This window comes from Camelus bactrianus, chromosome 5 (genome assembly GCF_048773025.1).
Source record: "Camelus bactrianus isolate YW-2024 breed Bactrian camel chromosome 5, ASM4877302v1, whole genome shotgun sequence".
NCBI classification, from domain to species: domain Eukaryota; kingdom Metazoa; phylum Chordata; class Mammalia; order Artiodactyla; family Camelidae; genus Camelus; species Camelus bactrianus.
In genome coordinates, this window is record NC_133543.1 from 23,140,349 (window position 1) to 23,162,982 (window position 22,634).

At 38.4% G+C, this 22,634-nt stretch overlaps 1 protein-coding gene across 8 annotated transcripts in view; it reads right to left on the reverse strand.

The window, feature by feature from the left end:
* Positions 1-22,634, reverse strand: part of NCKAP5 (NCK associated protein 5) — a 918,990-nt gene that overhangs the window by 573,925 nt on the left and 322,431 nt on the right. For all 8 annotated transcript variants that reach the window (XR_012506967.1, XM_045508840.2, XM_045508844.2 and 5 more), the window contains one exon: positions 13,844-13,917. Coding sequence is in view for 7 of the 8 variants with exons in the window: in XM_045508840.2 (XP_045364796.2) it covers positions 13,844-13,917 (74 nt within the window). In the remaining variant the exon portion in view is untranslated. The remainder of the gene's footprint in view (positions 1-13,843; positions 13,918-22,634) is intronic.

Here is a 22,634-nt window from a genome sequence, read left to right on the forward strand (position 1 = left end):
AATGTTTAAAAGGGATGGGACACAGAAGAGGAAACAGTCATTACAAGTAGAGATGCTGACGGTGGTATTAGGACCTGAGAGAGAAAGCTGGATGATGATCAGATGATGGGAAGAGCATCTGGCCTCTCCGCATCCGCTGTCACAGAACCCGTTCCACATGACATCTGAAAGATGGTCACCCAGGCTCTGCCTGGACACTTGCACTGGTTCAGAGCTCACTACCTCAAGAACACCCTCCTCCCTGTTAGAGAGCAGTAAGTACCAGAACATTTCTTTCTAGTACTGAGTTGTCACCTCTCAGGGTCTAACACAGACAACTGGTTAACCAGTTCTGTCCTGAATATCCCAGGATACTGCTAATCCCTTCTCCACTGCACTTTTTTTTTATTGGAGTATAGTTGATGTACAATATAGCGATTCACAATTTTTAAAGATTATACTCCATTTATAGTTATTATAAAATATTGGCTTGATTTCCTGTGTTGTATAACATATCCTTGTAACTTATTTTATACCTAATACTTTGTACCTCTTAATCCCCTCCCCTAGTAGTCCATCCCCTTTCCCTCTCCCTACTGGTACCTACTAGTTTGTTCTGTGTATCTGTGAGTCTGCTTCTTTTCTGTTATATTCACTAGTTTGTTGTATTTTTTAGATTCCACATATAAGTGATATTGGACAGTATTTGTCCTTCTGTATCTGACTTATTTCACTGAGCATAATGCCCTCCAAGTCCACCCATGTTGCTGTAAATGGTAGAATTTCACTCTTTTTATGGCTGAGTAATATTCCATTGTATATATACGTAAAAATATATATATATATATGACGTCTTCTTTGTCCATTCATCTGTTGGTGGATACTCAGGTTGCTTCCATATCCTGGCAATTGTAAATAATGCTGCTATGAATGTTGGGGTGCATGTGTCTTTTCAAATTAGTGTTTTTGGCTTTTTGGATATATTCCCAGGAGTGGAATTGCTGGGTCATATGGTAGTTCTGTAGGTCTAAACCTCAGTTTTCTATTTGTCAAAATAAACATCTTCAATTCCTTTCACCACTATTAATTTAGTACTCAGCACCTCATATCATTTTAGTCACAGACCTTCTGGATGCTCCCTGGTTTGTAATGTCCTTAACTGACATCTGAAACAAGTACTCCTGATACAGTGTTATCAGCAAGAGTACCAAATAAAACTGTAAATTTCCTTGTTCAAGAAAATCAATTAGGATGTATTAGCTGAATACCTTTTATGTTCGACCATATGCTTAGCCACCATTTGATATATAACAGAAGTGGAAGGCCAAATGCTGAAAATACTTGTAGGTCAAAATTGAGGTACATGGAATAATTCTGGAGTTTTTGCAAGATGTAAACTATTGTGTGGACATGTGTGACATAGTCTCAAATTCAGGGTAGTTTAAAAAAAAAAAAAAATGGAGCCCAGGCAGGGTGAGGAATCCATGTGAGGAGTTGTAGATCAGGAAGACCTACGCTTTCCCTTGAAGGATGGGTAGGATTTATCTTTCTGGAATGGAGACATTGACAATGGGGCAGTGTGTGTGTGTGGGAAAAAAATCAGTAATAAAGGAGGTCAGGGTTGGTAGGGATGTGTGTGGCTAGAAATAGAAATATTTAGATTCCTACTGTAACATTTCCTTTTTTAATTTAATTTTTTACTGAAGTGTAGTTGATTTACAATGTTGGTTTCAGGTGTACAGAAAAGCTATTCAGTGACACATATACATACATATATATATACATGTATTTTCAGATTCTCTTCCATTATAGCTTATTATAAGAAACTGAATATAGTTCCCTGTGCTATAAGCAGGTCCTTATTGTTTATCTATTTTATATATAGCTGTACTGTAACATTTCTCATAGGACTTTCTTTCTTCCATTCTAAACATTCTTTGCTTAACTTCACTAAAAAATTTCCAGGACTCAGATATCCACAGGTATCTAATTTGGCAAATGAATTCTTGTAATACACTATAAGAAGATAAGAGATTAATGCAAATCTCCTATTAGATGGCAAGTACATATTTCAGGGGTGATTTTCTGGACACCCAATTTCCCTTATTTCAAGCATGAGAATTCCAGGCAGTCCAGTGGAAGAGGTATTTTTAGACAGATGCAACTTTTGGTACATTTTAAATTATATTATCTTGGTAACAAATGATCCCAAAGGCCAAAGTCCTAAATTGGGTATGTGATCCAAAGAATTTCTCTTTTAGAGTGGCCTTCTGTAACTGACCCCATTTGTGTCTTTATTTCCAAAGGAGAGATACAGGAAAATCAATTAGACAATAAAAATGAGTAAATCCAGGTAAATATACATTTTGGCTTTCAATGAGCCAGTGAGTCTGTGAATCTCCAGGGAATACTGAAGAGACATCATAAGACAATGCAGTTTCCCTTAATAGGGACCATAACCCCAGAGCTGATTTTTTCCCGCTAATATTGTGCAATTGATTTTTTTTTTGGACCATGCTGTGCTCACAGCTTCTGTGGAAACTTAAACATTATTCAATAGAACAATTTCCTGCAAAACCTTCTGAAAGTGGTCCCAGACTCTGACCCTGCTCTGGTGCCCTAGGTCTGCCGGTGTGCTGTTTTATTACCTCCGGAAGGTTCAGTGCCAACTCACAGTCCAAGAGTTAGCGCTTAAAGAAAACTAGGTGAATGCCAATAATTTTCTGCCTTCTTTTAAGAAGGGAAAGTGTCACTTTCGATTCTCAGTAATTCCATGTATTTATCACTTCTATCTTCATCACCCAACCCTTCAGCTGGCCCACAAGGTAACGGGTAAGAATTACAGATTGTAAAGCTTAAAGAAGGATTCCTGAAATCATTTATATTAACCCTATCTCATTACTAATGGGAAGCCAAGGGCCTGAATGCCTAAAGGACTTTCCCAGGACCACACAGCAAGTGGCAGAATCAGGACTTGAACTTCACATGGCACAGAAGGAGCCGCGAATATTTGTAAAACAGGACAGCAGAGTCACCAATCAGCCCAGAGACCCCGATTACTAGTGTGCTACCAAACACCACCCCAGCTGGACAGCGTGGATGTCAGTCATGTTTTAGGAGATAAAGGGAAAAGGGGCTCCTCACCTGTTATCTAAAGCACGTTGCTAATGAAAGTGATAATTTACTCTTTTTTCACTGGTTTATTCCCCCTCATTGTCCTCCACATTGAAATCCTCTGAAAACTCTGTTTGGCCACCTATGTCATTATTATTGTGCTGAACTCCCTTCACTCCAATTGTGTGTCCATCTTAACAAAATTCTTTTTAAGACCTTCTCTGAAGTACCCCATTTCTAGCCTTTCAGGTCAAGTCCCGATTCTGTTTTTAAAAGTAACTTAAAAAACAAACAAAGCATAAATACAAAACAGAAACAGACTCATAGACATAGAATACAAACTTGTGGTTGCCAAGGGGGTGGGGGGTGGGAAGGGACAGACTGGGATTTCAAAATGTAGAACAGATAAACAAGATTATACTGTATAGCACAGGGAAATATATACAAGATCTTATGGTAGCTCACAGAGAAAAAAATGTGACAGTGAATATATATATATATATATATGTTCATGTATAACTGAAAAATTGTGCTCTACACTGGAATTTGACACAACATTGTAAAATGATTATAAATCAATAAAAATGTTAAAAAAAAAAAGTAACTTGATCTATGGGTCGATGATTTTTCTCTCACTTTATCCAAGGTAAAAAAATAATATATGTTAGGGTGTGATTTTTATCATTAATGTTTTAACCTCTCATAGTCTCTTAATCCTTTTTTTCAAAATTACGAGATATTCTTTCATTCCTTCTATTGATAAGGTTGTTTGCAGCCCAGATAGTATTGGTAGACAATCGGAGTAAAACTGGGGGCAGAAATACACATTTGATTATTATTATTGGTTGGAGCTCCTCCTATGATGTGCAGTGAGCCATCATGCAGACATGACATGGCTCAGAACTTCTTACGTTCAGACTGAATTTTGAAAGAAGCATAAAATAAAAGTCTGGTGAAATAAGCATTCTTCCTAGCTTAACACATCCCTAACGATACATTCACATCTTCATTATGTGTCCCCATCTTTAACTTTCTAAGAGTAACTCTCTTGAAATTGCGTATCTCCTTTAGTATTTGCACACCCCTGAGACAAAGGACTTTTTGCTCTCCTTGCTTGATCTTTTTCTTGCCTGGGCTTACCAATAAAGGCGGCCTCATCCCCACAAAACACCTGAGCTCTTAGTAATTATTCTTCTTAAATCATCATCAATTCCTTCAGCAGCTTCAGGACAGTGTTTTGAGTATAATATGCTAAGTCAGTTAGGTACAAAGATGACTAAAACATACTTCCAGTTGTCTCTCTGCTTTCAAGGTCAGTGAAATGTTTGAAGCTGTCTATCTTTTGTGAAACACTATGAGAGAGAGGTGAGGTCCAGGAAAACCTGGTTCTACAAGTCAAAGACGTTAGAGAGTAAGACCTCCTCTCGTGACAAAATAAGACAGTATGTGACTGAGAGCTTCACAGCTGGAACTGGTATAAAGGTCACTGAGGACAGGGACAGAGCCACTGTTAACATGTTTGGAGTATTTTGGTGAAGTGTCATCCTCATGAATGGGGGTGGGGTGGTACGGTTGGAGCAAGAAACAACATCACTAAGTGAGAGATGCCCCATAGTAGTAAAATCTGGCTGATGTAGCAGTGCATAGTTGAGAGTGGAGTGGCTTTAACTTCCTCTCAGGCCGACTTACATTTGGTGAAAATCTAGGCTGATCTCCATAAGAGAGTTCATATACGACACTTAATCAAGGAGCGAGCAGCAAGGAAGCTAGGTTCTCATGAAGCAACCTCATGAGGCCATGCAGCCAGCCAAAAGCTGCCACCCTTAACCAACCCTGCAACAGACATGCATTCTTAGAAGTTGTCTCTGCCTTGAGATATCCAGAGGGTGCTTCTATCAACTACTTTACAATGTTACCCTATTCCCAATTGATTCTTTGATTCCAGGGAACTTTCCAACCTCAGCTCTTACACTGGATTATTTATGAGTCTGATTTTGTAATACAAAAGCACACAATGTACCATAGTTAAAGCCTCTGAGGGTTTAAATGCAGTGTTTATTTCCTCTTTTCACAGAGGCTCCAACATCTCTCCCCAGAATTGAAGAGTGGAGATGGGGTACTAAAACTCTCTCCCCAGCCTCTGAATACAGAAGGCGCAAAAAGAATGGGGGGAGGGAGTAACCAAAATAAATAAATAAATTTATGCCTTTAAACTCCAGAGTTACCCATATAGAGAGAGATGTAGAGTTATAACCTAACAATCCATCCCTTAGGGAAAAAAAAAATCTCAAGTATGCTTCTGCACTAACAAGTTAGCAATTTTTTTCCATTAAAATTAAAATTAAATAGAAAGCAATGGTATATTACCCATTTCATCCCTCCTTCCAGGAAAAAAAAAAAAGGCACTCTGTCATTCCTTACCGTGGGTGCACTTAAACTTCAACACATGCGTTTGTGTCGAGCAGGTCATTTATATTGTTGCCTGCTGGAGTTTTACTTCTTTCAACTTAGTGGGGAATATTTGTGATCTTTATTACCCCCAATAAATCTACAAAACGCCTTTTGCTCGAGGCTCTTTATTTTAATTCCGGATAAATAAATCACATTTGGTTCCTGGCTGTCATATTAAGATAAGCACGGATCTAAAAATAACAAATGGGTTTTAAGCCCTTATGTTTTTAGATTAAATAGTGGTAAATTTCTTTGGGTAACCCCCAAATTCTACTGACACTGAAATATTTTTTGGCACTTTCAGAATGTTTCTTAAAGAATGCAAACCTATTTAAACTAGTAGTAGAATTATTTCCAGATCATCTACGGACCTACTTGTACAACACTGCTCAACTCCACTTTCCCAGAGCTGCAATAAATCCATCTTTAATGTGGGGATGTTTCCCCAGGTACAACAGAGGGCAGTTTCATGTTTGTAGGTTAATGCTCCTATCTATACTGTGGTTTATTTATTAACTATAAAGAGCTCGAGACCTGAATTTCTAATCATCTCACATATAGTTATACTCAAAAGTCTTAAAGGCAGTTCAGTTCCAATCTAGTCAATAACCAATTCTTCATCTGCTCTTACTCCCCCAGATCTGGTCCTACTCAGGACTTGGATCAAATCACCAGCTCCTGGGGAAAACGTTGGACTCTTGAAGGACGTCTCTTGAAATGTGTATTATAGGTTCCTCCACCTAGCCCTGGTGGGATAGTCTTGATAAGTGTATGTGAACTTTTCTTTCAAACACGATTTGTAGTGAAGAGGAAAAGATAAAACCCATAAGGTTTTAAATAGTCTACTTTATACATTTATTAGGTTGGGACCTACATATATATTCTCTGATGGATTAGCACGGACCTTTAGTTTAAAGAGTGGGCCAGGAAATCATATTTATGTATTTTTATATATATATATATATATAAATTCCAGAGAAACTTTCCATCCTCGTCTCTTTGCCGGATTATTTATGAATCTAATTTGTAATACAAAAGCACACAATGTATCACAGTTAAAGCCTCCGAGGGGGCAAAAATGCAGTGTGTATTTCCTCTTTTCACAGAGGCTCCAACATCTCTCCCCAGAATTGAAGAGCGGAGGCGGGGTACTAGAACGATATATATATGAAGTTGGTGTAGAGTTTCACTCTGCCATTTTTGGCGTCTCCTTGCCCCCCGATGACCTGGGTTCAAATACTAGGCAACTTTTGTAAGTAGATAAACATGTAGATCACACACAGGTCACCTAAATGGACTATAATGTTTATTAATCCTAAAGTAAAAGATCAAAGATGAACTTGAGTGATCTTCCAGTTTAGCCAATCCAGATACCTTTTGGATTTAGTTCTATTAGCCCCTTCTGTTACTGAAGAAAAGTCACCTTAGGGATAAAGATGTTACTTAACCAGGGCTTCAGAGCTATGAGAAGAAGCCTAAATGCTCCCTTGTTCCTCTAAAGCAGCACCATCAGTCTATAATAAGAATCCTTGGGGATACAGCTCAGCCCGCAGCCTTCCCCACCAGCGACCAGGGATGACATAACCGCTGAAGCATGTGGCAGTACCCAATTTCCAGAGCCCTGATTTATTCTCCCTTGTGCTAGGGAGAGGGCATGACTTAGAGGCAATACTCTTATCTTGGCAGGGGTCTGGGACTGTCTGCATCTCGGGAACAACCCCTGGTGGGTAATTGAGAAATGACATTGATGGGTTTCCAGGGTGGCCCTTGTGCTGTACTTGCCCGAGAATGCGGTGATGATTCAGAAATCCAGCCCAAGGGTTGGAGAGGAGGGGGAGATCATGTAAAGCTGGCTAGCCCTGGTCTCCTTTGACCTCAGCAGAGTGAGACCGGGATGCAGAGATGGGAAACCATGTGCTGTTATTCAGTCGGCATAGCATGAGGTTTTGCTTTTATTGCTCTTATAGTGCGCTGAGCTCTTTGTTTGCTACACATTTTATCCCCCAGAGATTGCCTCTTTTTCTCTTGAAGGGATTTAAAAAACAAATCACTGTTCTTATTTTATTTGGTGTCCACCACTAAGAATTCATGCAGAGCAATTTTCCTTGTTGCCAATTAAGATCTCCCAGTGGAAGTGTATGATTATAGCAAAGCAACCTGTTTAATACTTGGCATCTCCTTAGTCTACATAAATTAACCCCAGGAGGATAGAGACGTGCTAATTCTTAAGATGCCTGCATAATTCGATTCTAAGAACCAAGATACATAGACGGTAAATCTCTGAGAGGCCCTGGGCTTGACTTTTCTCAGGCCATATGTGCTTTGGTTTCTTAACTCTATTAACAACTACAAGATAATTTCTAGATAACATTGAGCAAAGCATTTTCTTTTCCCAGAGGCAGAATGATAGCATGGAGCCTCTCAGAAAGCAGTTTTAATATCACTCACATTTTACAGAAACTGAGATTTCTGCTGAAGTGAACTTTAGGCACTGGTGCCAATTACCTCCACCCCAAAATGTATAAATATATCAAAATTAAGGAGAACATGAATGAGTATTGGGAGTATGGATCATTTTATCTCAGCGTTCACTCAACTTAGATAAGCAGCATTTCAAATCATGATGGGAAATGAAAACAAAGTTTCTGTTCATTTTTTTTTCTATCTCTTTGCTTAGATTAAGAATCCCAAATAAAATGTAAATTGGTACAGCCACTATGGAGGACAGTATGGAGGTTCCTTTAAAAACTAAAAATACACTAACCATATGATCCAGCAATCCCACTCTTGGATATATATATATCCAGGGAAAACTCAAATTTGAAAAGATAACACGAACCCCAATGTTCACAGCAGCACTATTTACAATAGCCAAGACATGGAAGCAACTAAATGTCCATCGATAGATGATTAGATAAAGAAAATGTGGTATATATACACAATGGAATACTACTTGGCCATAAAAAGAATGAAATAATGCCTTTTGCAGCAACATGGATGGACCTAGAGATTATATTAAGTGAGGTAAGTCAGACAGAAAAAGATAAATATCATATGATGTCACTTATATGTGGAATCTAAAAAAATATATAAATTTTGTTTACAGGCCAGAAATAGACTCACAGACATAGAAAACAAACTGCAGTTGCCAAGGGGGAAGGGTGGGGAGGGATGAATTAGGAGTATGGGATGAACAGATATACCATTATATTTAAAATAGATAAACAAGGACCTACTGTATAGCATAGGAAACTATATTCAATTTCTTGTTAATAGTCTATATGGAAGAGAATCTGAAAATGTGTGTGTGTATATACACACTGTGTGTGTGTGTGTGTGTGTGTATAAAAATGAATCACTTTGCTGTACACCTAAAACTGGCATTGTAAACCAACTACACTTCAGTAAAAAATAAAATAAATAAAATAAAATAAAAAGAATCCTAAATAAGCCAGAATGCACAGGTCTATTTTAAATAATTTTGGATACATTAAAACCATCATTTCATTGTTGGAAGAGATTGGCTTTAGGGATTCTTATTGTCCCCAAAGATCTATACATGCTTCTCAATTGAGTGTTTTACTCCCCTTGGTAATGTAGGAAACCATCATTTATCCCACTGAGGAAGCAGAGTTCTATGCTTTACCAGGGCAAATGTAATTAACACTTCTCCAGATTCTTGGAATTTGGTACTGAGGCTTGGGCTGCCCCTCAGGAAAATGGTGATAAACTTGGGACTGGCTTTCCCACAGATCTATTTTCCCCTTTTACCAACAACCCAGAGTCCTCAGGCTACTTGCTGCTCTTTCTCCAGGTCACCCATCCCAGTACCAATGAAGTAAGGGGAGAAGGATGAAGAACGGTACAAGCTTTATTTGTCTGTATTTGGTTTTCTAACTAGATAGATCACCATTTCCCAAAATATGCTCCTTCAAACCTTAGTCAGAGCAGATGCTCCAAGAAAGATCAGATTTGGGGATTTTTTAAAAGGAGTTAAAATTATACTTTATATTCTATATTTGATATGCATAGCATGTATTAGCAATATAAATAGCTCTGAGTATTTCTACCATTAAAACAAAATCTTAACACTTGACTTGACCCAGTAAACCTCAAATCTGACCACAGAATACGCTTACTTTTCTTAAAACATCTATAACATAGTGTTCCTTGGAATATGCTTTAAAAATGCTTATGTAGATGATGTTGAGAGCACCAGGGAGAGGGGAGGGTGATGGACCCTAGGAAGCATTTGGAAAATATCTGCAGACACTTTTGGTTGTCACATGAGGGGATGGTACTGACCTGCAGGGGGCATAGGTTAGAGATGATGCTTGACATCTTAGAACGCACAGGACAACGTGATAAAGAATAACCTGGCCACAGATGTCACTAGTGCCGTGACTGAGAGACCCTAGCCTCAACACTGCTTGTTCACATGACACCTGGGTCTGGCATCTGCAGGCTGGCAATTGGCCCGCTGCACTCACAAGACCCTGTCATTTCATTTTGGCCATGCAAACCTCCTTATCCTTCATTCAATTCCGGACTACTGACAACACTGTCTTTAATTCGAGCTATGAAAATCTGAAGTGAACACACTGACATTTTCAGGTTCAGTCACTGGCAAGCTGTTAGGTATCTGTTATACTAGTCATTTCTACTGATGGTCTTTGACAGTTCCTATGGCGTGTATTAAATATGACATAATGATCAAACTGTGTAAGTATTAGAGGAAAAAAATTGTACGTATCTGTACCCATTATGTATAAGTAATGCTATTTTAGATATTATATGCTTCATATAATCTCAGTGCTCAGTTATCTTAAATACTGGTCATACTGAGTCCTTCCTTTTATAAATAAGGAACTTCAGTCTCAGAGATGTTCCCCAAAGCCAGTGTGGACAGGCCAGGACAAGAGTCTGTCTCCAAAACCTCCACCCCAGTCTTATCTCCATTTCTATAGTGTCATGCTGTTTGCATTTTTCATACATAATTTCACATATGTGACATGAAAGACTAATTAATTCCATAAATATTCATGAATTCAACTTCTTTTTTCCAACTGTTGTTGTTTGTTCGCGACTCTTAATTTGAGGCTGCAAATTGTTAAAGATTTCTGTAAAATATTAGTAGAAAGACATTCTCAGCAGTTGGTTTCTTACACTCTTTCCTGTCAATCACAGATATATTTAGCCAAATCAGAAATAGTAACAGATGATATAAAATCATTAAGTGCAAAAGAGCCTTTTTTTCCCTAATCTTAACTTTCCTCATTAAAACAAATAAATGTACAGAAATTTATGATCACATTTTAACATAAACTAGTAAACAAGCTGTCACTGTGTGTGTTTATTTTTCCTCTTCAGGCAGGGAGACGCAGAGCCAATTAAACCCACTCAGACTTGGACTCAAGTCTTAGACTAGGTTTGAGATTCTGTCTCCACCCTCTTCTTCAGATGAATTCACAGAAATTTTCTTCTGCTGGTATCACAAGACAGTTGAGCTAAATGCTCACTGCTAGACAGTTATATTTGAACTCCACAAATTCCTTTGCAATTTGAAAACCCAGAGATACATTATAAGTCTATTTCAGTAGAATACTAAACAGGATCCCAAAATAACCAGTTATCTTGAGAGTATGATTAAAACAATGTATTTGTGTCACAGCAGATGGTTATGCTATAAGAAATGACTGAAACCTATTAAAGCCCAGGAGATTCCTCCACGAAAATAAGACTTTTAATTCTTGAACCCAATCTTGTACCATTTGTCTAATTCTTTTATCACCAAGCAAGAGGCAGTAATAGTAAGATATGTGTCTACCACACTTTTGATCAGTCCTCAAAGATTGTGGCCAAAAATCAATGCTGGACTACAATTATTGTTGGAGGATCTAAATATTCAGAATTTATCTTTTCTTTTCAGTTATAGGTTAAGTATAAATAGAAAGCCATCAGTTAGTATCAGCAGCAATGGCAAGTAACGTATTCCTTGAAAGTTGTAACAGCTACCAATTAAAGGCATACTAAAAATCAGAAGAAGTGTGCCCTGAGTTATGGGAACGTTTGTTTCACTTCGGACACCTTAGTTGTGCTGATGGACAGGACATGCCATTCCCATGATCCATGGCACAGCATAGAGTCTATCCTAACTCAAGAAAGCATTTTCAAAATTCAATCATAGCCTGAAAAAATTTCCCACACCTCACTGTCACTCACAAATCGTTCACGAAAATCCATTTCGCTACAGCCCCAGTTGTGATATTGTAATAACCATCAGAAAGCCTATCACATTAAGTCAGTCAAGATCTGCTTGCAAAATATAATCAAGCATAATTTCATGATTAAATAAATAGTGTATAAACCTGCTATTATTGGTTTTCATTTTCTTTTCAATACTACCATTTCCCATTTTCTCACTGGTAGTTTTCCTGACTATTCAAATGTCATTATTGCCCTTTATTGTTATTCAAATGAAGCTTTTTTTTATTAGATCCTCTGACACTATATATAAGGCTTTGCTTCTTCACCAGCAATAATTCTATTTCTGAGGGAAAATGGAAGTGATTGCACACAAAAGTCTGAGCTCTCACTTTATGTTAGGTTAAGCCTGCACCTGAAATGAGATTTTAATTTAATCGTATTGGAGAAAACCAAAGGTTTTTATTAACTACCTTCAGAAAGCAGGAAAATATCCTTTTCCATGCAGGATTTTTGGTTCAAAAACCTATGAAACCATTACTCCTCTTCAACGATGTGTATAAGACACACCGAATAAATTAAACTCAAATTTCTTTCATCAGATGGTATTTGTCATTTGTGTATTTTTCTTTTGAAAGGTAGGGGAAAATATTCTATACAAATAGTTTAAAGAAAATATTATAATTCAGTTAAGTAACTTCTTAAATGTACTTTGTAGTAGATCTATGGAAAGTACAATTTAAAAGGCATATAGCCATAAATACACCGTTGTTAGTTTTATTAATATAGTACACTGGTTCACAAAAGAAAACTGTATCAACCGCAGGTTACAGCTCTATAAAAACAAATCTAACAAATATAGTATCAAGTTATATAAAGGTAACTGATATGTCTGTTAGTGACCAGCAGACTTAAAAATTGTACCTTTTTGCGGTACCCTACCAGCAGTTTTTACTGTGTAGAGAAATAGAGTATCACCTATTACTATAACCACAGATCTGTTTCCTAGCAGGAAAACTAACATAAGAGGAGAACAAATGAAAGTATCAGGCACTTTACCCGAGAACTAGAATTCCTCAGGGACGACGAACTTCAAGGTTATTAGGACTTGTTATGAGGGCGCATGTAAAAGAGGCAGCATCATCTGGTACAGAGACGGAGGGTGATGGATTCGGATGCAGTCGGACAAGAAAGCCACAGGGAGGGCTTATACTTACCTGCCTAATATCTCTGCGTACAGAGAGAGCACTCTTCCATGCCACGAGAAGATAAGAAATAAAGGACATTGGGGGATTACTGACCCTCGGGAGACAAAGCTAATTCTATTAAATACTTCTGGTACAACATGAGGTGTCATGTAATTAAGCACCAGCATGTTTATTCCAGATAACAAGAGCCATAGGAACTTAGTAAAAGGAACTGAGCATCTATACTAGCACCTACGAAGACACTGACCACATGGACCCCAAAGATCCAGATAATATCACAACAATCTCAGTTCCCAAGAGGCCCCAGGGAATAACTAACGTGCGACTATGACTTCAGCGCTACTCGCCTCTTTTTCCAATTTACCTGTACAAATGTTCGCACATACCTTCCTTGCCTAGAATCACGACCCACCACGTAGAAGAAAAAAACTAAACACGGGAGACGTACAAACAGCTTTCTTGAAATATGTATTCTCCTTTACTATGAAGAGAAGCTGAAAGTTTAAGCAGAAGTACTCAACCTTTTAAATACAGAAGAACTTAAATAATACTGAAGCAGGCCAGGGTCAGAGAATTTGGGTTCTAGTTTCTGCCATATAAGTTGGCTGTGTGGCCTTAGACACACTAATTCTTTGACCTTGACACGTGTTACCATTTCCACCATCCTCCCAGCTCTGCGCAGGTCCTTCACTCAACGACAGCGTTTGGCACCGCTGCTGTACTTTAATTAAAGGAGCGGAGTTGTCTAGGTCACCTCGGATGGTTTTTGTCCCCACAGGTGCTTTTGGCACCAAGTGGAAGAAGGGACCATTTGCCAACTCCATGCTTCCAGGATCGAGATCAAAGCTCAAGATGCTGCTGTAAGTCAAGGACGTGATTTAACTCACCTCCAGAGACTTCGGTGCTGCTCCTCAAGCTGAGCCAGCAGGTGTTCGATGTATTTATTGGAGTCCATGTATTCCTGCAGACACACACACACGAAGACAAAGCAAAGCCCGTTACACTCGTCACCAGGACTCCCAGACTGTCTTCATCTCCAGAAGAAGATTTTGGACAAGATCATCCCTTGGCCTCTCCCAGTTTTAGCAGTACATGCTTCTTTGACTTACAGGCATGGTCATTTGGGGATGAATAATATTTTCCCTGTAATCTGTGATCATGCTATGAACAAAGAACTGAAGGGAACTGGAGTTCTCAGCAAGTCAGCATAAAAATACTCTTTTTTAAAAAAATATATTTTTATTGAGGTATAGTCAGTTTACAATGTGTCTGTTTCTAGTGTACAGCACAATGTGTCAGTCATGCAGGAACATACACATATTCAATTTCATATTCCTTTTCACCGTAAGTTACTACAAGATACTGAACACAGATCCCTGTGCTATACAGCATGAACTTGTTTATCTGTTTTATATATAGTAGTTAATATTGGCAAATCTCAAAAAATCCTCTTGTTCACAGAAAAAAGCTAATTTCATAGTCATCTCCATTGTGCTCTGTTCTGCTGTATAAAAGTAAGGGGGAAAATACGGAAGCCAATCTCACTTTTGCTGCTGACCTTAGAAGAGTGACAATGAAGCAGACAACACAGGTCTTGATCCTACTGATTTTACACAAATCACTTCCTAGCAAAAACACAGTTTTTCAATCATACAGAAGCTCCATATAGTCACTGGCCTCATTCACTGGGCAAACCAATACGTTTCGATGAAGCACAGGCCCGTTTTCCTTCATCTCCTTAAATGAACAAAACAATGTAATTTGGTTTTGGTTTTCCTTTTTTTTTTTTTTGGACTCATAGAAAATAAATCTTTGGCTTAGTCTAAGAAGATATAAAGACGAAGTTTACCTTGTTTAGAAATGTGGGTAAATTTTTGTAAATCAAGCTGTATTTTCAAGAAATATTTCTGAAAATTTAGGGACTCCTTTGTTGCCTGAGAATTGTTCACAAAAATCCAGCGGTTATTAAATCTGATTTTTTAAAATTTGGGATTCCTGAATATGAGGTTCATCTACATTAGTTTCAATTGCTAACTATGTAGAAAAATATGATGTGTAAAATTTTGTGTATGATTTATTTCATTCTGAACCTGACACTTCTTTCCCTTTCTAATTAAAGATCTAGCCAGCAGGCCCCTGTGTCTACATTACAACTGCCTTAGATGGAAGGATGTCCAATGATTTCAGTGTCAAGGCACCCATGAAAGTTACTGTTTCATTTTTTATGGATTTGAGATAAACTAGGAACTTTCCTTTCTGAAAAACAGATTTATTTTGATGAAATGATACATACAATCTGTTGCTCCTATAAAATATTTACTATAATGGAAGGGAAGGAGTGGAAGAAACACAGGAAGAGTTGACCTAATATAATGGAAAGGATCCTGTTCCAAGTTTCTGGGCCTGGATCCACCTGTGTTTCCTTGGAGAAGCCTTCTTATCTCTCCACAATATTCCAGTTAGACTGGAGAGTGTCCCAAGTCCTCACCTAGCTAAAACTGTTCTAATTTTATAACACTATAATTCTATCGCAGAAAATTAATGAGTTTTATCCTTATTAATATTCATATTCATTTTAGTTATTTCAACAAGATCATTGGGCCATCACAACCAAAGCGGGAATCTGTTTCTGCAGGAAGTAGCAATGGTTTGTGGTTATGTTAAGAATACTTATCAAGGTTTAAACATGATTTAGAACATTCAAAATTATCAAAAATATTTTCAAATGCAATTGAAATAGAATGGAATAAAAACTGAATGAATATAAATTCAATTGAAAAAAATTTTAAACATGGTGTTCCTTAGTAGAAACAAACAGATAAACTTCAAAGTCACTCATCCATTCTCCATTCAATTTTTTGCAACATCTGTTATATGCCAAGTGCTGTTCTAACTTCAGTAGATACAGTAATAACTAAGAGGGAGGAAGCTCCTGCCCTCAAAGAGTTTATATTCTGTAGAGAGAGTGGTAACAAATAAGCCAGCAGATCAATTTCAGACTGGTTACATGCTAGAACAGGTGACAGGAAGGACTTTAAATGGGGAGCACACCTCCTTCACACAACATGGCTGGAAGAGGACTCTGAGCAAATGATATGTGAGCTAGGACCTGGAAGAGGAGGAGGCACTCAGACACTGGGAGGGAGGGAGGTGGGGGAATGCCGCAGGCAAAGGAAACAGCATATGCAAAGGCCCCGAGATGTGGTATTTAAGAAACAGAAAAGAAGCTAGCGGGGCCTGGAGCAGAGCCTGGGGTGTGTAGTCCAAAATGAAATTGAAGAGGTAGGTAGGGGCCAAATCAGGTGCCAGCTCTGGAACACAGTTTAGATTAAGACCAAGAGATTTGTTACTGTGTTCATTCTCCTTAGCTCAAGTCAGAGGTGGAAGCTGAAAGGTGTGATTACAAATATGATTTTTGGATCAAAGAGATTTAGATTCAGATCTTACTAGCTATGTCCCCTCTGGCAAGTTATTTAACTCGCTAAGCCTCATTTCCTTCATCTTCAGACAGGTAAATAATCATTTACAGAGGTGCTGTAAGGATTCAATAAAACAGTGTAAGCAGGCACCACATGCCAAGCAGGGAGCAGAGCCTCTTCCATAGGATCAAACCTCTTGTCAAAAGGGATACCTCTCTGCAAGATGAAAGCTATACCCATTTTCCTTTCTCTGACTCAACTTCAAGATTTTTAAGTGTATGCTTCCTCAATTAAATTGCTGAATATTAGAATAGGTAGTTAGAGACTAATAGTAATACGGATTTTCAATCATTACAAGTAGGTATCACTGGACTGTGGTATAAAAGCTATTTCACATAACAATACTGGAAGATTCTAGCATTACATAGCTTTAACCAATTTTCCATAAAAATAACTATTATAAGAAGTCTTAAACTACACGACATTGAGAAACTGGGATTATGACTTCTCCATATTTCTTTTTCCCCCCATATTTATTTCCAGCTTTATTTTTCTCCATAGCATGCTCACTTCTAACATTCAATTTATGTTACTTGCATGTTTGGGGTACTGTCTGTACCCTACCCTAAGAATTTAGGCAGTACCCTCATACATTTATCATTTTTGGCCCCTGAATTGGGGATATTAGTTAACTAACAATAAATCCCTACTATTCTCTAAGAACAAAATAGGATTATTCTACTGGGAATCACTTACCTATTTGGAAATTAACTCCAAGGAAACAATGGAGGGTGAGAGCAGTGGGGCTGGCAGTGGTCTACCCTGGAACTATAGTCACAGCAAGTCCAATGTTGGAGTGACTGTGTCAACAGCGAGAGCTTAGGTACAAAGTGCATACCCAAAGGATGTCCTTAATGTGGACTCCAATATTCCAAAGCATCAAAGGCACAGGCAGAAAGAAAGGCAGAATTCTACCCCAGTATAACATTGCTCCCCAAATTGCCTGAAAGACATTAGATATTGGGAGACCTTGGAGAAAAGTCTTCAAAAATGCAGACTGACAGAAACTGGAATCTAGACTGTCTGTTGGTGGTCCCAGGTTCTGCATGGATCATTCCAGAATGAGTAAACTGAAAACATACAACACAGAACCTAAGAAGTCCTAGAAGACCAGGGGAAGAAAGCATCACCTGCAATCACTGGAGAAGGTATCAGTCTGAAAATGATCAAGAAAGCATTAAAAAAAAAAAACTTCACATGTTTGGTAGTATCCAGGAAGGCATGTCTCTCCATAATATGTGCAGAAAGCTTCAAAAAAAAAAAAGATACTCAGATAAAAAGAATTAAATTAAAAACATGATGAGTTGAAAACAATAAAATGAAATGAAAAAGGTGCTGGGTGAGCTAAGAACATCAAGGGAATATAAACTGGAACAGCAAAATGGAAACTTACTGGTCTTTACATTGCTATTTTTATTATGGGATGACTCTCCACACCATGAAATGGTACTTTGGAGAAGAGTGAGTAATGGATCATGGTGTATTGACACTAAGTAGTCACACAAATGAAGTCTACTTCTCAGTATCTCATCTGGAAATAAATCACTTTCCAAGACAAGTACTTAAATACAGGCACCCTCAGTATCCACAGGGGATTGGTTCCAGGATCCCCTGCAGATACCAGAATCCAAGGAAGCTCTCAAGTCCTTCAGAGTCAGCCCTCTGTACCCACAGATGTGGAAGCCATGGACAGAGGCCTGACTGTACTTACTAAGCCTTCTCCCATTGCTATGGTATGAATCAATTACTGTACATACACAGGTAGTGAAGATGAAAACTGCTACAACCTTGAAGAAAAACAAACACCCATATCCCCATTGTCCTTGGTGTCAGTGTTCACGTCTGTAGCATTATCTATGAAAAATGTCAGTTTCCCAGGCTTGCTTTGCCCAGCACGTACCTCCCATGTTACTCAGTGCAAAGACTTCATTCAAAGTACAGTTATTATTTGATGAACATTGTATTCTACTCATTTTCCTTGTGACAAACCCACTTTAGATATAATAGTAGAATTGACGGTAAAAACACATACACAGTCCTGTGAAGGACAAACAATCTAAATTAAAGGATGAAAATGAACATGAATAGAGACATGAGGTATAGGAGGTCAGAAAATGTAGGTTTGTCTAACAATTATAGCTTTTGAGTATTTGACGAGATTTGGAATGTAAACAATGACGAAAAGGATAATTAAAGAAATATTTTAGAATAGAATATAGAAAAAATTGGATTTTGCATATCAAAAAGGTTCCTCACATTCCAAGTAGAGTTTATGGAAAATTATCCACACATCCACCTGAGTAAGAGCTGAATAAAAATAGTATGGGGGAGGGTGGGCAGAGGTGAGCAGTGGGGAGACTGCGAACATCCAGACAAACGCGTTTCCCACCAAGGATTTTTTTAAAAAGCTGGCTGCATAGTTTCTGGCCCCAGAATGAACATTGAAATAAGACACATAGTCAAGCTTTTGAGTCTTAATCCATAAATATCGCCACCAAAGTGGCTGCTATATAACAAAGCAACAGAACGATATTCTCAGGCGCAGATGAATTCAGAAAATTCCAGCACCTACCTTAATTAAAAACACCTGTGAATGGCGGGGTGGGGGAGGGGTTAGTCTAAGACTGCAGCTTCGGAAGATTCTGAACTCACCTTGCCGCATGGACATACCAAATCTACAGCTACATGTGGAACAGTTAATTCCCTTTGAAAAAACTGAGAACAAGCTGAGATAGTCCTCCACAATAAATAATTATAGGACCACAACAAATAATAAATGAGATGGGAAGGAGCGGCAGAGACAGGGTCTGACCAAAAATTCTACCCCGATGCAGCGACTGACTCACAAATCCAGAGCTTCTCCCTGAAGTTCAAGGGGTTTGTGTGTGATACCAGCCACTCCAGCCCTTGCAACATAAAACAGAGAGACGAGCCCCCAAAATGTCTGACTTAGAAAACCAACGGGGTCTAAGTCCAAGGGACCCAAAGGGAACCGGATCCTCCTTTTAAAAGACTTGCATGAGGTCTCACTCACCCTGGAACCCAGTGCAAAAGCAGCAGTTTGAAAAGTGCCTGGGCTATACGTGAAGGAGATTCATTTTCTAATCTTCAAGCATCTGCTGGAGGAGCATAGTTGGGAACGTGTCTGGAGATGGAGGTGCTGGCAAACGCCATTTTTGCTCCCTCCCTCTGTCCTGTTGGCACCGGCGGCGGGCATGCGCAGATGCGGAACCCTCCCACTGCCTTGCTAAGCTCCCTGGCTGGGACCAGCTAGTGTGAGCAGTCACCGCGCTCTCGCTCCCTTGCTGGAGCTGGCAGGGGCGCAGAGACGAGGGTTTTTCCTGATGCCATGCTGAAGCCAAGGGATGTGTCCCACTCCTGCATACTCCAGCTCCCCTTCTAGTGCCAGGAGATTCGAGCAATCCTTACAAGGGATGCCCCCCGACTGCCTGGACCTGGTGGCCAAGGGGGCTTGCATTCCTGGGCTCCATGGGACTGTAACAATTGGAAAGACAGTTCTTGGCAGGCTACCACCCCAGGACACAGCACAGACAGCAGAGTGAAACATACCTCCAGTCTTCTCGTGGAAAAAGGACTATTTGCTGTTTCTGGAGATTGCACCTGAGGGACGGGCTTCAGGTTTGCCATCTACATCTCTATCTGTATCTACAGAGTAGAGAGTCATTTACAGGGAATGCAAGACACTGTCTTTGTATACTCCTTGGCTTCAATGCAGCGCAATGATACCACCCAGAAAGGAGTTTATATACTTGTCCGAAGGCCTGATTTGTGCAACTTTTGCCCAGGAATCACCTCCAGATCTCCTAGTCTGGAGACCAGCAGGGTTTATGACTGTGATCCATTGGACTGTATATTTGCATACTTCAAAAGCTGCTGCCTGAGGGTCTGGCTTTCAATTAGCCTAACAATAAGTGCTAAATGAGATCCTTCCCCTCAGAACAATGATAGGTCTTGATACACCCTCAGAACAATGGAACCTATCAAGAGTAAATCAGGCTGCTTAAAAAAAAATCACACAGGTTCAAAAGACAACCAATAGCCGGGGCAAGTCTGAATGACAAGGTCCATCACCTACACAAGACCACTACTGTAAGACTGTAAGAGGCAGCTGTTTCACCTAATTCATAGAAACAGAGAATCAGGCAAAATGAGGAAACAGGAATGTGCTCCAAAAGAAAAAGACAAGGCAAAACCTCAGGAAAAAACCTTAATGAAATGGAGAAAAGTAATCTATTGATAAAGAATGCAAACTAACGATCATAAAAATGCTCACTGAACGCAGGAGAAGAGTGGATGAACACAGTGAGAACTTCAGCAGAGAGAAATTATAAGGAAGTACAAAACAAGTCTCAGAGCTGAGAATACAATAACTGAACTAAAAAATACATGAGTGGGAAGGAATAAACTGGGAGTTTGAGGTTTGCAGATACTAATGTATATAAAATAGACAAACAACAAGTTCATACTGTATAGCACAGGGAACTATATCCAATATCTTGTAGTAACTTATGGTGAAAAAGAACATGAAAATGAATATATGTATGTTCATGTATGACTGAAGCATTTATGCTGTACACCAGAAATTGACACATTATAAACTACTATACCTCAATAAATACACACACACACAAATACACTAGAGGGATTCAACAGCAGACTAAATAAAGCAGAAGAAAGAATCAGTTGTCTGGAAGACAGGGTAATGGAACCTATCCAAACCAGCAGCTAAAATAAAATAATACAAATAAAAAATAAAGTGAAGAGAGCTGAAGGGAACAATAAGACAACATTAAGAGGACTAATATTCACATTATGGGGTCCCAGGAGAAGAAAGAGAGAAAGGGACGGAACTTATTTGAAGAAATAATGGCTGAAAAGTCTCCCTAATCTGGAAAGGGAAACAGACATCCAGGTCCAGGAAGCCCAGAGAGTTCCAAATAAGATGAACCTAAAGAGATCCACACCAAGGTGCATTATATTTAAAATGTCAATACATATATATAAAATAACATACATATATACACACACACACGCACAATGGAATATATTATTCAACCATAAAAATAATGAAATCTTGCTATTTGTGACAGCATGGATGGAACTTGAGGGAATTATGCTAAGCAAAATAAGTCAGAAAAAGATAAATACCATATGATTCACATATGTGGAATCTAAAAAAAAAAAAACAAACAACAAAAAAAACCAAGCAAAACAAAACCAAAATCATAGATACAGAGAACAGAATGTGGTTGCCAGAAGGGAAAGGGGTTGTGTAGAAGGTGAAACTGGTGAAGGGGGTCAAAAGGTACAAACTACCAGTTACAAAATAAACAAGTGATGGGGAAATGTACTGTACAGCATGGTGATTATAGTTAATATTGTAGAGCCTACTTGAAATTTGCCAAGAGAGTAAATTCTAAAGTTAACTTACTATGGTGACAAATGGTATTGAGACTTATTGTGGTGGTCATTTCACAATGCATACAGATATCAAATCATTATCTTGTATACCTGAAACCAACATAATAGTGTCAAATACATCTCAATAATTTTTTAAAATATGTGTGCATATCTTAAACTTTCTTAAAAGTTTGTGTATATATGCAAACATATACAAATATCCCAGAGATGAGTAAAAAAATTATACCAAAGATGCATATGTATATATGTATGCATGTGCATGTGTGAATGTACACATATATTCTATACTGAACAGCAAATGAAAATATGGAATTCACAATGCAAAAAGAAAATTCAAAATAATTTAAACAGATTTTTTTATTTCTAAAAATGTAATTAGGATTATACAGTTAAACGTAAACATCCTAGAAGGAGGATATAGAGTACGCATTACATAACTTTGTGGTGGACGGAGGGAGAAGGAAGACAAAGAGGAAAACAGGAAGATGGAAGACAACGGGGGAAACAGGAGGATGCAAAACTCTCTCTGTACACAGAGACAAAGTTACTGTTCTATACTTGACTTGCTAATCAGAAAAGCTTAAGTACAAGGCTGTGTTTTGCCTACACCTTTAACAGCTGGGGAAGGTAACTTAGTAATATGTCATGGAAATTGGAACATACATGTACCTTTGCTCCAGATGTTCCATGTCTAAAAATCATTCTGAGTAAATAGTGAAAAAAAAAAAGGATATTCAAAATATTATTTCTAGCAATA